The sequence below is a fragment of the Pholis gunnellus genome (genome assembly GCF_910591455.1).
Source record: "Pholis gunnellus genome assembly, chromosome: 21".
In the NCBI taxonomy this organism is placed as follows: domain Eukaryota; kingdom Metazoa; phylum Chordata; class Actinopteri; order Perciformes; family Pholidae; genus Pholis; species Pholis gunnellus.
This window is the reverse complement of record NC_136548.1, coordinates 12,920,672-12,934,533: the sequence shown is the minus strand read 5'-3', so window position 1 is coordinate 12,934,533 and position 13,862 is coordinate 12,920,672. Positions and strand designations below refer to the sequence as shown.

The 13,862-nt window shown below is 40.2% G+C and overlaps 1 protein-coding gene across 1 annotated transcript in view; it reads left to right on the top strand.

Annotated features, from left to right (window-relative positions):
* Nucleotides 1-13,862, top strand: part of adamts14 (ADAM metallopeptidase with thrombospondin type 1 motif, 14) — a 38,987-nt gene that overhangs the window by 17,195 nt on the left and 7,930 nt on the right. The window contains exons 5-14 of the mRNA XM_079182037.1: nucleotides 3,456-3,539; nucleotides 5,452-5,608; nucleotides 7,786-7,891; nucleotides 10,809-10,952; nucleotides 11,150-11,282; nucleotides 11,674-11,787; nucleotides 11,968-12,116; nucleotides 12,829-13,001; nucleotides 13,205-13,338; nucleotides 13,662-13,785. Coding sequence (XP_079038163.1) covers nucleotides 3,456-3,539; nucleotides 5,452-5,608; nucleotides 7,786-7,891; nucleotides 10,809-10,952; nucleotides 11,150-11,282; nucleotides 11,674-11,787; nucleotides 11,968-12,116; nucleotides 12,829-13,001; nucleotides 13,205-13,338; nucleotides 13,662-13,785 — 1,318 coding nt within the window. The remainder of the gene's footprint in view (nucleotides 1-3,455; nucleotides 3,540-5,451; nucleotides 5,609-7,785; nucleotides 7,892-10,808; nucleotides 10,953-11,149; nucleotides 11,283-11,673; nucleotides 11,788-11,967; nucleotides 12,117-12,828; nucleotides 13,002-13,204; nucleotides 13,339-13,661; nucleotides 13,786-13,862) is intronic.

Sequence of the window (13,862 nt, the reverse complement as noted above, 5' to 3'; positions counted from 1 at the left end):
GGTTTCGTCCACGTCGGTGTGATGCTGTACACAAGCCAGGGACACCTAGCGCCTGTAGCCCACAGCTGCTATTCTCATTTTCAGCCACAACAGTCCAATTCCAGCCCTCTGTGTGCTCCTCCTGGTTTTGTAATTATCCCAGTATACATTGGTTTGGAGGACCCACCAAAACATTTATTTTAAAGGCTGAATGCGAGTGAGCTGAATTAGTCCCAAGTAAAGAAAAAAATGCAAATTCAGTATTTATGAAAGTCGTTATAAAACTTTTATGATGATATTTTTTGGATGTTTTCCTATTTTTGCAACAGCTTATCTGTTTCGGGTCCAACATAAACACACGTATATAGGTCAGTATAGACCAGTCTAGTAATTTGAGCTTGTAACAAATCTGCGAGAGTTTGGGGTCACTTGAGTGTTCTTTACAGCATTTATTGGCCTGAATGGGCTTCTGTGAATGGAATATTTGCTTAAATGCCTTGGGTGTTACCTTGCAGCCCAGAACAAATTTGGACTTAAGCCAAGATAGCCTTCCTTCGGTGACAGAGCCTTTGTTCTGCACGGTCATAATTTTGATCTAAAGAAAACTTAGTGGCACACACTTAGCAAAGAGTAGAACTCTGTTATTCTGTTTGCCTTATCTAAACCTTCTTTCGCCTGCACAAGGACAGATATTAAGAGGGCCTGAAAGATGAAACCGCTTTTTCATCACTGTTCAATTATATGAAAAATAACCCTGAAACTGAATTTAGCTCTTACATCTATTCTTAAATCAAGATAACAAGAAGATGTCATGGCAGAAATACTCCTGCTGCTGCTTTGATAACCTAGTTATTTGTTCGTTTTTACCTGGAGTCAGCAACATTTTTTATATGAAATGCCATTTTTTTATTTTCTTGTTAATCAGTATAATATATGAACATTAACTTTAACATTAGGTTTGATAATGACACCATATCAAATTTAAATCTCCAACGTATATTTAGTTTTAATCCGTCCATTAAAGCAAAGAGCACAGCAACATTTAGAGAAAGCATTTTCCTCCCACAATCAGGACATTGTAATTATATATGAGAGCACCATACAAGAGTGCTGTCATCCTGAGGGAAATCATTAACACTAACCATCCAACCATCTTGTTTATTAACAAGAAGACAGCGAGTACTGTACTAGCCAGTCAGAGGCAGAGTCTTTGCAGAATGTCGGTGGGGGGAAAAAAATCAATCAAACTACCGTAAACAACAGGCCACACAACTGCCAGTGGATGTGAAAGAGGTAATTTAGCATGCAGATGGGAGGGCAATTCAACACGTGCACACTTATTGTTAGTGCAAATAAGTGCGTGGCACACGTACCTAAACATAATTGTGGCTTTACAGATGGTTGGCTTTCTCTGTAATTCTGCAGACATGTTTGTATGCTGTCTCTTGTGTCAGGATTGTAATTTCCATGAAGGACTTTTTTGCATATGCAGCTGGAGAGATTAAAGCTTATGGATATAATTAACATCCCAGCTTTTCAGTGCCTCTGTTGAAGCATTAATGAAAACATCAAACCTCACCTCAGGGCTCTTGTGAATTTCAAAGTGTCGAGCAACACCCGTTACTTGTTGACGTTTGATAGATCATAGTGTTATTGACAGGCTGAGGTGTGATCTACCTAAAAGTGATACTGCCAAAACCGGGATCAGTTTCATCTTTCACCAGCATTGCAAAACATTGAAAATACTGTTTTTGTAATTGCTGTTCGTAGCTCGCATAGTAAAAGAAAAGTACAATAAATTCTTCAAAAATAACAGAATAATATGTAATAAAAAGTAGTAAACTGAGGCAACTAAAACGTATGCATGATTTTGGGTTGAAAGTACTGAGGCGAACCATAAAAGTAATTTTTAAAGTAATGGAAAATACCTCAGACCTCAAAATTAGATGAGGTGATAAATGCCACTCTGGTGGTAGAGGAGTTTATTGATCCTCTCGCCTAACTCTTATAAATAAATATAAACACTGTTGAAAAAAACAGAAGAAAAACAAGTCAAAGTAGTTCCATTTATGCCCACTCAGTGCCTGAGTATCTCTATTAAAGTGGCATCATCAGGGTATCGAAGGCTGCACTTGAACCTAGTGATATTACAAAAGTGTGACAAAAAAATGAATGGATATTCCTCCTTAACTGTTTCTAACAGTAACTGCCTTTTTGACAATTTTTGATGGTATTTTCGGGTGCTAGTCAAGGGAAAGTCTTTCTCAAAAGAAGGCTGGATAAATGCCTGTCATGGACCAAACCAAAAGAGAAACTCATTAACATTGTCAGGAGGCCCATAAGCAATGGCTCAGAAAACATTTTAAAGAGATTAGAGGCGGACAGATTGGACACAAGTTGCTTAGGGAAACAGGGATTGGGGGCTTTTTTTTATCTATTTAACAAAGCTGTTTTACAGTCTTGAGCTACAGAGGGGGATGGATTCCTTTGTTGATTGTATTACTAATACATCGTATATTGTGCTTTTTAGCAGCAACTAACTTTATACATCCAGAGGAAAACGTTTCTGATATAGAGCTGATATAGGAAAAGTAAAAAACAAGTTTCAGACTAGCTGATATGCTCAATTAAAATGTAATATATGAAGGAAAGAAAATATGATAAAGATTGTGATACATTTTGTTGCAAAATAATTCTCCATGACTTATAATGTTACATTTATGTCACACGCAGTGTTGAATCGCGTGCCTTAAAATGCCAGTTGTAAACATACGTTTCCTCCCAGTAACAAGTTCAGTGGTGAAATGTGAGGGTGTTTTGTGAAGCTAAGTGACTCCATGTTTACCAATCGAGAGTCGCCCGCTTTGCTATTTAGAATCCATAACCAACATGTCCCAACTAAATTACTTTCTGATTTATGGAAAAAGACATATTCACCCCTCATTTTCCCTCTGAACTATCATTCATCAACCGCAAAGCGAAGCAGTTGATTGACTTCATGTGGCCCCTGAGGCGTGCCGACATGTAGCGACCATTTGGTGAAAATAACACACTCTCAGCTGGAAATTGGATTTGGGATTTGAATGGCATCCTAGCTTGGCCCAGGGTTAAGCATCTACATACCACAGCGTTATTATGAAGCCAAATAGCAGCCGACACACTTCTGGGTCAGGCTTGTTTGCCATTGCATAAGAACAGTGGTTTTATTGGATGGTTGCCAATGTCTAAACGTATTTCATAATTACACTAAGCTTTTTTGTAAAAGACGCAAAAAAAAATAACAGCTCTCGGTTAGACTGGCGCAAAGCTGTACCTCAGAAATAAAATCTGTAGATGCAGCGTTATTCCAGCATTTGAAGAATGATTGTAGTATTGACTAATCACATCAACCCCTGAGTCACCTTCATCATTACCTTCATCATTGTGTTTCTTTCATCCCTTAGATCAGTGACAGATAATGTTTCCTTTCCTTTCAGGTTGATGAAATCTACCATGACGAATCTCTGGGAACCAACATCAATGTTGTCCTCGTCCGCATGATAATGGTCGGGTACCGACAGGTGAGCTATCACACATTGCTTTTATCTTCTATATATGCAAATGTGTTTTCAAACAGCTTTCCAAGGCAAGACATTTTGTGCATCTGTGGCTTTGTTCCGAGACATATTTTAAAATAAAAAGATTGCTGATTGTAGCCCTGTTGATTCCTAACACAAGTTATTTGATTGCATTGCTGTTACTGCCTTCAGGAGGTTAATGGTAACAAAACAAGAAAGAAAAAGAATTGAATGGTATCTTCATTTTGCCAAACACTCCACTACCTCTCAGTGAAACGTGTGTCAGATAAGAAATAGTTTGTGTTCGCTTTCTTGCCCAGAGTTAGATGAGAAGGTTGATACCACTCTCACGTCTGAACAGTACATTTGTAGCTGGAGGCAGCGGGCAATTAGCTTAACATGAAGACTAAAAACAGGGTGAAACACTTAGCCTGGCTCCTTCCAAAAGCTACTACAGATTAAAAGCTGTGTTGATTAGTGAGCTTTAGAGGTACTTTTGACAAACTTATTTTGTCACCATTAAAAAGAGCTGTCTCCCCCTTTTTCCACTGTTTTCCACAAAAACGGCAGCCATAACATCTTACACCGAAGATGATGCTAAAAAACACATTTCAACTCAGTGACAAAGAGCTGTTAAATGAACCTGAGGTGAGAGGTTGAGTGGTGCATGACAGCGGGGGCTGATACACCAATGCAGATCACAAACATACTGAAAACAAATTCATCCACGTATTAGTTTGCTGGTAATCAAAGTCAAAACATACTATATGTGTGGATTCATTAGTTTTTCACCTATGTCACCTTTCAAGTATTCGGATGTTAGCAGGCTGCAAATTATGTATTAAGGAGGTATAGTTATACAATAAAAATTATGTGCATGATGACAGACAGCCTTCTAATCTTCATAAGTGACTGATGCTGCCTGGAGGCTGGGCATTTTTCATGCTGCTTCTTTTGTCTGGTTGCCAAAGCAGAGATATGCTGTTTACACAGCACCAATTAGATGAGCTTGAACGTGTTGAATGTGTCACCAGCACACACTGGGAGAAGAAAGACAAATGTTTTGTCCGTCCATCTGTATGTACCCTCTGGTGTGAGCCGTGTTGTAGTCAGTCACCACACTATTTCATCCTCGACTGAGTTTTGTTGTCGAATTGGCTGGATCTTCGAAACAAATAAAACAAAACAGAATACTTTTTTTCCAGTTCCACTTTATTATGCTATTTCAGTTTCCAACAACAGTTTACTCTTGGAAATCATCCGTCTGCAGTTGGAGTTCAATGCCAATGTTTGAGGAGGGGGAAAAAAACAAAACTGGTGTTTTTTATGTTGCAAATCTGGCGTGCGAGACACATTGAGCAGAGGGGAAGCAGGATCTGCTCTCTATGTCCGTTAGGAGTTTAATTAAGAGCAGAGGTCCGTTAGAGCAGCCATTCCAAAAGACTGGTCCGGGGCCCACAGAAATACAATTCACACAAATCTCCCTCGACCTGGCAGAAGATTTTAATAGGGCTGCCAAATAAATAAATAAAAATATCTTTTTAGTCAACATTTAAATCTGCAGTACACCTTGGAGCTACATGAAGGAGCCTGAGTGTTCGTATTGTTCTGATAATTGTAGCCTTCTTATAACATTGTATCTAACATGAAACATTCTGTTTGTTTTACTGATGAGAGAAAATAATCTGTTATCTCAGCCTAAATGCATTTATAAAGTTAAACATGTGTACATGTTTTTAGTAACATGCCTTTCTCAAACGGTATTGTTGTATTACTTATTGAAGATAGTATAATGTGATGCGGAAATGGAAGTAAAGATGATCTGGAATGTCAGGTCAGGCTCTTCTTTATAGATAAGTTCTATTGTGAATTGTATTGTGATGATTTGTCATTTGTCATTTTCATTTTTTAACAGTCCATCAGCCTGATCGAGCGCGGCAACCCATCCCGCAGCCTGGAGCAGGTGTGTCGATGGGCCAACACGCAGCAGCGCCGCGACCCCGACCACGCCGAGTACCACGATCATGCCATCTTCCTCACAAGGCAAGATTTTGGTCCCGCAGGTATGCAAGGTACTGTATTTTTCTCGATCGAGGACTGTGCAGACTGAGTGCTGATATCTGCTTCCATTCACAAATGGGTTGGCTTCGAGTCTTGCCCAGGTAAGGTCGATGAAAACGTAAAAGCGGAGGCTGCCGCTGAGGTTACGAACCCAATTTGACCTCACAGGACAAAAAAATAGTGAGTAGCTTTCCAACACCTTGCTGACTCGACATTGACGCCACCCTGGATATACAAATTTAGACTGATATTGTTCAAGAAGGTTTTTGGCATGTAGAGAAAAAACAGAAATGTTTGTTAGTTATTTATTTAGCTGTTGTTTTTAACCCGTCCACTCAATCCTAATAACACATGTATGCAATGATTTGGTGGAGTTTTATACCATACATGTTCTGTCGGTTCAGCATATGTCTCATGCTGTACTTTTTCTTTTCAGCCCTTCAAAACAAACGTTGAAGCGAGCCTCCTAGCTTTCAGAGAAACTTAGTCCAGAATGAACAAACATCCTCTGTGCTCAAGTTCAAGATCTTGCATTGACCTGTGTATATTTTTAACTTCTGAAGCACACGTGTCATGTTTAGAGGACAACCCGAGGCTACCTGGTTTGCTTGTCGCACCTCTGGATGTTGCTATAGCTGCCGTTGTGTTGTGTTCATAACAAGCCCAGTTTCTCTGGCGCCCAGCACTGTGTTGGCCTGGACCCGGTGCTGTGTCTCAGGGTCACAAGCCGACATCACACTCTCTTGTCAAAGCTTAACTGTGAGATGGTAGATTCTATATCCAAATACAGATACTGTGGCTGTGGGATAAATAGAAGAAGAAAAAAAAAAATCCATTCAGTTTGTGGAGTAGCTGAGAAGCGAATGAACTGAGGGATTGTTTGTTAGCTGGTAATGAGTTTGCAAAAAACACTGCAATCAAATCTTGTGAATGAGTTTTTGATCTGCTCTCCTGGCCGCGGATTTAATTTTCCAGGCAGTATGTTCAGTGTTTGAGTTTATCAAGCAGATGACAGAGACCACCTCTCTCCTCACTCATGACATCAGCAGTGAGAAACACATTTTTGACCCCTCGCTGCTGCTGCTGCTGCACCTTTTCGCTTCAATGTGCAAAGCCTCGCTTCATGGGAATGTAATCTGCATTCTCACGAATTCCTCTTATCTCTCAGATAAAAGGTCACGCTCCACAACTGCTTTCATGTTTCGCTAATTTATTTTGACATTTTTTGACATTTATGAAAAGAACCATCACCTGGATCAAAAACTGGCCTTTATGAACATCATCATGATCACACTGCAGCAACAAGAACATGAAAAGAACTCTGCTATATCTCACTTGCTGCAGACGTTGTTCTTTTTCCAACACCACCAAAATAACCTTTTTGATGCTTTTTAAGACTCTTCATCACCGGCTGTCTGTCTGCTGCATTCTCTGCTTTTTACCTGCATGCCAAAAAAAAAGGTCTTCTGATGGTCAGAAAGCATGGAAATTATCTGAAAGTCGCCAAAAGCGGACGAGTGTGCTTCTGAACCAAACCAAAACTTGCTGTTCGCTGCACACCTCTTGATCGAGTTATGTTTAATGTTTGTGCTTTGCTTAAAGGTCTGGTAAACACTGTGTGAAATGTTGTGATGCCGGAGCAGATGCTGGGTAATGATGACAGGTTTCCGAGCTTCATGTTTACTTCGGGACTTTCTTTTTGTAAAAATAAAACTCTGTAGTATCTGCTGTCCGTTAGCACTAAGCAAGTTGCTTTTAAGGTGGGTTTTTCTTTTATATTGCCGTCAAGGTGAAAGATATACTTTAGTAACAATGAATGGCATCTGGCTCTGAATGCAGACTTACTGAAAACATTACTGACACTGTTACCCTGCATTGTACAGATATTTCCCTTTAGTGACTCCATTTAGTTAAACGTAAAGGGTTTGTTTTTACTATTTTGAGACGTTACTGCCTCATACAGACACGTGGGTTTATCATCGAAAGAGACATTCAAAGTAATCATCACTGCCTGTTCTTAACATGTACTTATGTACTTAGCTCCAGAGTGAGAGACCATCACAAGGACTGCAATCACATCTTATATAGCTCTAATTTTCTACCACGATCTTCAGCCTTGCATGACAATGTCACAACCTTCATCCTGGTGCTTGATTATTAGGGCTGTGTGGTCTTTTCTGTCGCTCAGGTTACGCTCCAGTTACAGGGATGTGCCACCCACTGAGGAGCTGCACCCTGAACCACGAGGACGGCTTCTCCTCCGCCTTTGTGGTCGCTCATGAAACCGGCCATGTGTGAGTAATAGCATGATGATGAAAGGACCAGCAGGGTCTCGCAGGATCTTACTGCATCCAATCAAGCTGATGGCTTTGCATGCTAACAGTAGTCGGTTATCAAAGGTGTAGAACCTTTTATGGGGCCTCTGCGTGTACATGCAGGTACTCAGCCAAGCGAGATGCAACACACCTGTTGGACCATAAATTCTACTTTTATGAGGCACTTTAATGCTTTTTTTGTCACTGTAATAGAGGTGTTAATTCAATTCTATGTTTTGACATTCAGGTAAGTTAGTGGTGTTGTACTGGACTGCATTATATTGACTGGTCTTTTTAATGTTTTAACCCACTCATCTATGTAAATGGTAAGGACAAAAAAATAGGAAACACCCCTCAATATACCGTATATACACCTTTAATGTGACCCGAATGATGAACTAATTTACATATTTGACAGTGTCACCAAAAACCTTCATGAAGATAGATGTTGTATTAAAGCAGGGCTGTTGTATTGGATTACATTACATTGTACAGGTGTACCCAATAAAGGGGGTCACTGAGTGTATGTTGTTTACACCATTTTTTAGAATATTACTAGTGTAGTGTACTAGAAGTGTGGGTCGGCTGATTTTGCTACCTTTGGACCGAGCCAGACTAGCTGCTTCCGATCTTTATTCTAAGCTAAGCTTACCGGCTAAGCTAATTTACTGGAAAAACATATTTTCTTATCTACTCTCGGCAAGAAAGAGAATAACCTGATTTCCCAAAATATCAAGCTATTTACTTAAGATAAGCACATTACTTACAGTATTTAGTTACTTTCCACCTCTGTCCAACTCTGTGGCTCCTTATTGTTTAAGCTTAGTGTAGCGACAGGCTGCGTCCACTCAGTCTATGAACGTGTGAAGCTTCAGTTGAACTCATTAGCAGCCTCTGCCATGTGTCCACAAGCCAGAGTTATCATGTTTAATTCAATTCAATTCAATTTATTTTGTACAGCCCAAAATCACAAATTACTGATTTTCCTTCGAAGGCTTTACAAACTGTACACATACGACATCCTCCTTTAACTACCGGTCCGTTTCACACAGACTTCCTCTCTCCTCTAATGGGGCTCTGAAGAGTAATGAAGTAATGTCTGTGAACTGCGCCTCCCGCTGCAGCACGAACATCGAACAAGTGGCCAGACTTAATAGACTGCCACATCGCACAAAAGAACAGAGAAAAGGTCACTAACCCCTTCATCTAAGGACTAACTCACTGATTGAATGCATCACTTTCAAACTGGACGACAGCAACACTGTAATGGTGGTTGTAGTTCAAAGGTTTTAGAGTGCTAAAAAATCTGAAAAAGATGTAAAGTCAGACGTTACGAATACATTATCAGCATAAGTATAAGCTTTTCTTTGCATCTCCGTTTCCCTCCACTGTTCTAGTAAAAAACAGAACAACTTGTAAAATGCAGAGTGGAAACAATTATGCTCAGCATGCTGTCACTGTTCTCACTGTCCTTTTATATAATCCCAGCCTAACATACAAGTATATCAAAACAGACTGAAAATAATTAAGATATACCCGACATTTTATAGCTTACAAAATAGCTTAAAAACAATCGCTGAATACATTTTGTTATTCAGTTAACAGAGAACATTGTACAGTGTTTCTTACAATTGTCTATTTACAACAGTCATAATGGGTGAAAGCCACAGCTTCATTTTACATTAGTACTGGACCTCTATTATGCACCTACCTTTTAGCACATTTCATCATGTATTAATACATTTTACCCAGCCAATCTTCATCTTGCATAAGAACATGGCCTGTTTTTCTCTTACTAAGCAAAGCTTTCACACCAGCCATGTAGAGGGTCTCAATGGATTTTAGAGACATTTAATCCAAGGTTCACATCCATAAAAATGCTGTAGCAAAAAAAGCAGGCAGCTTCAGACACTTTCTATTTGACAAATAGGGCATCTAGTCTACTTAAATGTTTTTGCTTTCTCCTCGAAATGTAGCTTCAGTTTGTTCACGGCACTTCAAAGGTTCATATATAGTAAGTCAAAGAACCCCAACAAGACAAGAATATAAAATAAAATAAGAAAGAAAAAGAAGACAAAATGTAACATGTTATTATAGGAATCATTTCTGGCAATGCATTGACTTGTCTAGTTGGCAACTGGCAGGTTGCTCCCCAGTGATACATTTCTGAACCATCACTGAATATCTGTGTAATGGACTTGAATTGCTCTTTAAACCGAACTTTGAGAATTCACGCGTTATCAGATCCCACCGGAATAAATCCCGAAATATTGCATGATGTTATTTCATGAACTCCTCATGGCATTTCAGTTGATTGTCAGTGCAAATACAAGACATTTGCCAGCAGCATCCTGCTACCGCTCCTGCTCCGCCAGCTTCATAAACTCAGTGGGTTTTGTCATTGGGGATTTCTTTAATCAGTGTGTGTGGACAGCTGAAGCATGTTCTTGGGGGTTTTGGTCTGTATGTTCAAAAATACATTGTCCCCACCGCTGCCATGGCCAGTAAGATTTAAACACCGGTATTTGATCAAAGAGAAAATATTTGAATTATTACAATGTCATTGTTTTTAGAGTGAGTCAACCAAAAGAGCTGTTATAGAGCGCTCAGAGAGACAACATGCCACTTGCTGCTTTTTGAAAATCGTCATCACATCGAGCCTAAAGGTAGTTTTGTAGAAGAAATCATCTGGTGTAGTTTGAATTTCTTTCAAGCAAAGAATGAACTTCTCGTCGCATCAGCGTGACATATCTGAAGAAGCATTGAAGCCAACTTTCAATACTTCATTCACACATTTTGATCAGTACTCAATAAGTATTGAGTTTGTCTCTGGGCCTTTACTTCTCCTATATGTCTCACTCTCCTCCTGCTCAATAAACAATTTTTGTCACATCAGGCTCGGCATGGAGCACGACGGCCAGGGGAATCGTTGTGCAGATGAGACCAGTATGGGCAGCATCATGGCACCACTTGTCCAAGCAGCTTTCCACCGCTACCACTGGTCACGTTGCAGCAAGCAGGAGCTCAATCGATACATCCAGTACGTTCTGTTTATCCCGCCCCGTCACTTCAAATGTTTGACACATATTGGTTGTAGGCTGCAGATCTTTAGTGTGTAGCAGCTCAATATGTTATTGATGTTTGTAGTTGTTGTTGTACAACTATCTCCTTATGTGGTCTATTCTTCAAATATCCCACATACAGTATATAACTCTATTATTCTAATCTTTTCTTCAGCTCCTATGACTGCCTGCTGGATGATCCCTTTGAACACAAGTGGCCCAAGCTCCCTGAGCTCCCTGGGATAAATTATTCTATGGACGAGCAGTGCCGCTTTGATTTTGGTGTTGGCTATAAAATGTGCACCGCTGTAAGTCCCTTCACATCTGTCTAATCCCCAACATATTAATTAACTGATTTGAACTATCCCCTTGAGTAGGCAGTAATCCGTATTTATATGACTACTACATGACCAGAACAACTGTTAATGCACAAGAGATAATGATATAATAATACAGTGCCATTAAAGAATATATAAATAGATAAAGACAACTGGTTGAGTGTTTAGACATGATAATAACACATTGAGGCTCCTTTGAGAGACACAAGGAATTCAAACACAAATTGGATTTAGCCCAGTGTGATAACAATTACAGTACGGTTGGAGTTTCCACATGCAGCATGAAACAGTTCAATGAATTAGTCTGTTGGCATTTACAAAAGCAATAACCGAAGCTCAAAATTGCTGTTTTCTCATTTAGTTTCGAACATACGACCCTTGCAAGCAACTGTGGTGCAGTCACCCCGACAACCAGTACTTTTGTAAAACCAAAAAAGGTCCTCCGGTGGATGGAACAGAGTGTGCACCAGGAAAGGTGGGAAATCTCTCTGAATCAGTTTTGAATTGTAATTTTGTTTTTGCACAGTTGAGCCCTCTGGAGTAAAGAAGTAGTGAGAAAACCCAAAAGCCTGAAATGGTTCCAAATGTCATTAGTCTGGATCTTTCTACCTTCCCTTTTTTTCTGTCTTTACTTCTTTCTTTGTCATATTTTTAGTGGTGCTTCAAGGGTCATTGCATTTGGAGATCCAGCCAGGAGCCTCAGGGCCACGATGGGAATTGGGGCTCCTGGTCAAAGTTCGCCTCTTGCTCCAGAACATGTGGAGGTGGAGTTCGCTCCCGCAGCAGACAGTGCACCAACCCTCCGTAAGTGCTGTGGTGGCGAGGAAAAGACAACACACTGAAACAAAATCAATCTGCTCTTTCAGTGGCTAAACAGTTTAAATATGCTTCTCAGTGTGTTCATCCAACAGATGATGACGTGCCGTTAAAGTGTGAATGCAGAGCTGAAGAGAACTGACAGTTTTTAATCCAGCACTGGCTTTGATTAAGTTTGCTTCAACACAAACATGACTTAAAAGTGTTCAAGAGCGTAAGCTACTGAATGTATACCTCTGCCAATATGTTACTGTTGATATTAAGTATTACGTGATGACATTTCTACTTCATTCATAGCACATTCCTTTTGTTTTACTTACTTATTATGACGCATTTATCTTAATTTTACAGTCTTCACTATTCTGATCGATGATGGACTGTAAGAACACAATGTTCAATCATCTTATCATTCTAGTACGATTAAAATGCTGTTTCATTTTTTTAAATGTTTTTTTTTATTTTTCTTATCCAGTCTCCAGCTTCCTATAAAATTAAAAAGAACCAAATTCATTAGCTAACACAGCCCCTCCTGACCTCCTCCTAAAAAGGCAGGTGTCTCATAAGGATCAATCATTATAAAATATATGGCATATAAGTAGATTAAGTGAGTAGATACTGGATCTAAAGGGTAATTGCAGGATCATTTAATTTGTTCCATCTTTGGATCTTTGGTAAAATCATGCTTCTTGTCATTTATCAGGCCTGCCTATGGAGGTCGAGATTGTCCCGGCTCTGCTTTTGACTACCAGATGTGCAACACGGAGGAGTGTGCTGGCCCTTATGAGGACTTCCGTGCTCAGCAGTGCATCCAGAGGAGCAACAAATACCACAAAAACATCAAGCACACCTGGCTACCGTACGAGCACCCAGATGGTAAGTCTGTACAGAGCGAAGCAAAGCTGTCTCTCTCTCGAGAGGTTTTTCTTTGAATTTTTCTGCAAAGCAACAAGAGGACAGATTACATTTGCAGGAGCAACTGCTCTCACGCATATTTAGATTCAGGTGGGTGTTATCTCTCCTCTGTGTCCTGCTGAAGATATTTGCATGAACCAAGGTGTGTGTATTTGGCTTTTCAGAGGCCCGGAAATGTGAGATGAGCTGCAAGTCAAAGGAAACTGGTGAGGTGGTGTTCATGAACCAGGTGATGCACGATGGGACCCGCTGCAGCTACTCAGAGCCCTTCAGCGTGTGCGCCCGAGGAGAGTGTCTGGTACGTCTAAACTAAAACTACATGCAGTTTGTAGTTTCAATATCTGCTTAACTCTTTCTAACACAAACACACACAGACATTATTTTCCTCTCCGTATTCACCTTGGACATAAAGTTGAGACTTTTATTGTTGCAGACCCGGCCGCTCCTTGTTTTGGCTACATTCCTGTTATGTCTGGATTTGTTTCCAATATGCATCATGTTAAACCTCTGAACCAAATGCACGCAGCGTTTTCCCATGGCATCATTTTCCCAGTGGATTAACCTCAGCCTACATTAGAGTCAGGCGCTTTGATTGACTGTCTTTGCTATTCCCCCTCACAGCATGTAGGCTGCGACAAGGAGGTCGGCTCTTACAAACAAGAGGACAAATGTGGAGTGTGTGAGGGGGACAACTCCCACTGTCGCACCGTGAAGCTGACACTCACCAAGACGCCCAAAAAGAATGGTAATTATCAGCTACGTGGGCAGGCCAGTGCTGAAATCAGCAACTCTGCTTATTATATGAGATGACACAATATAAAG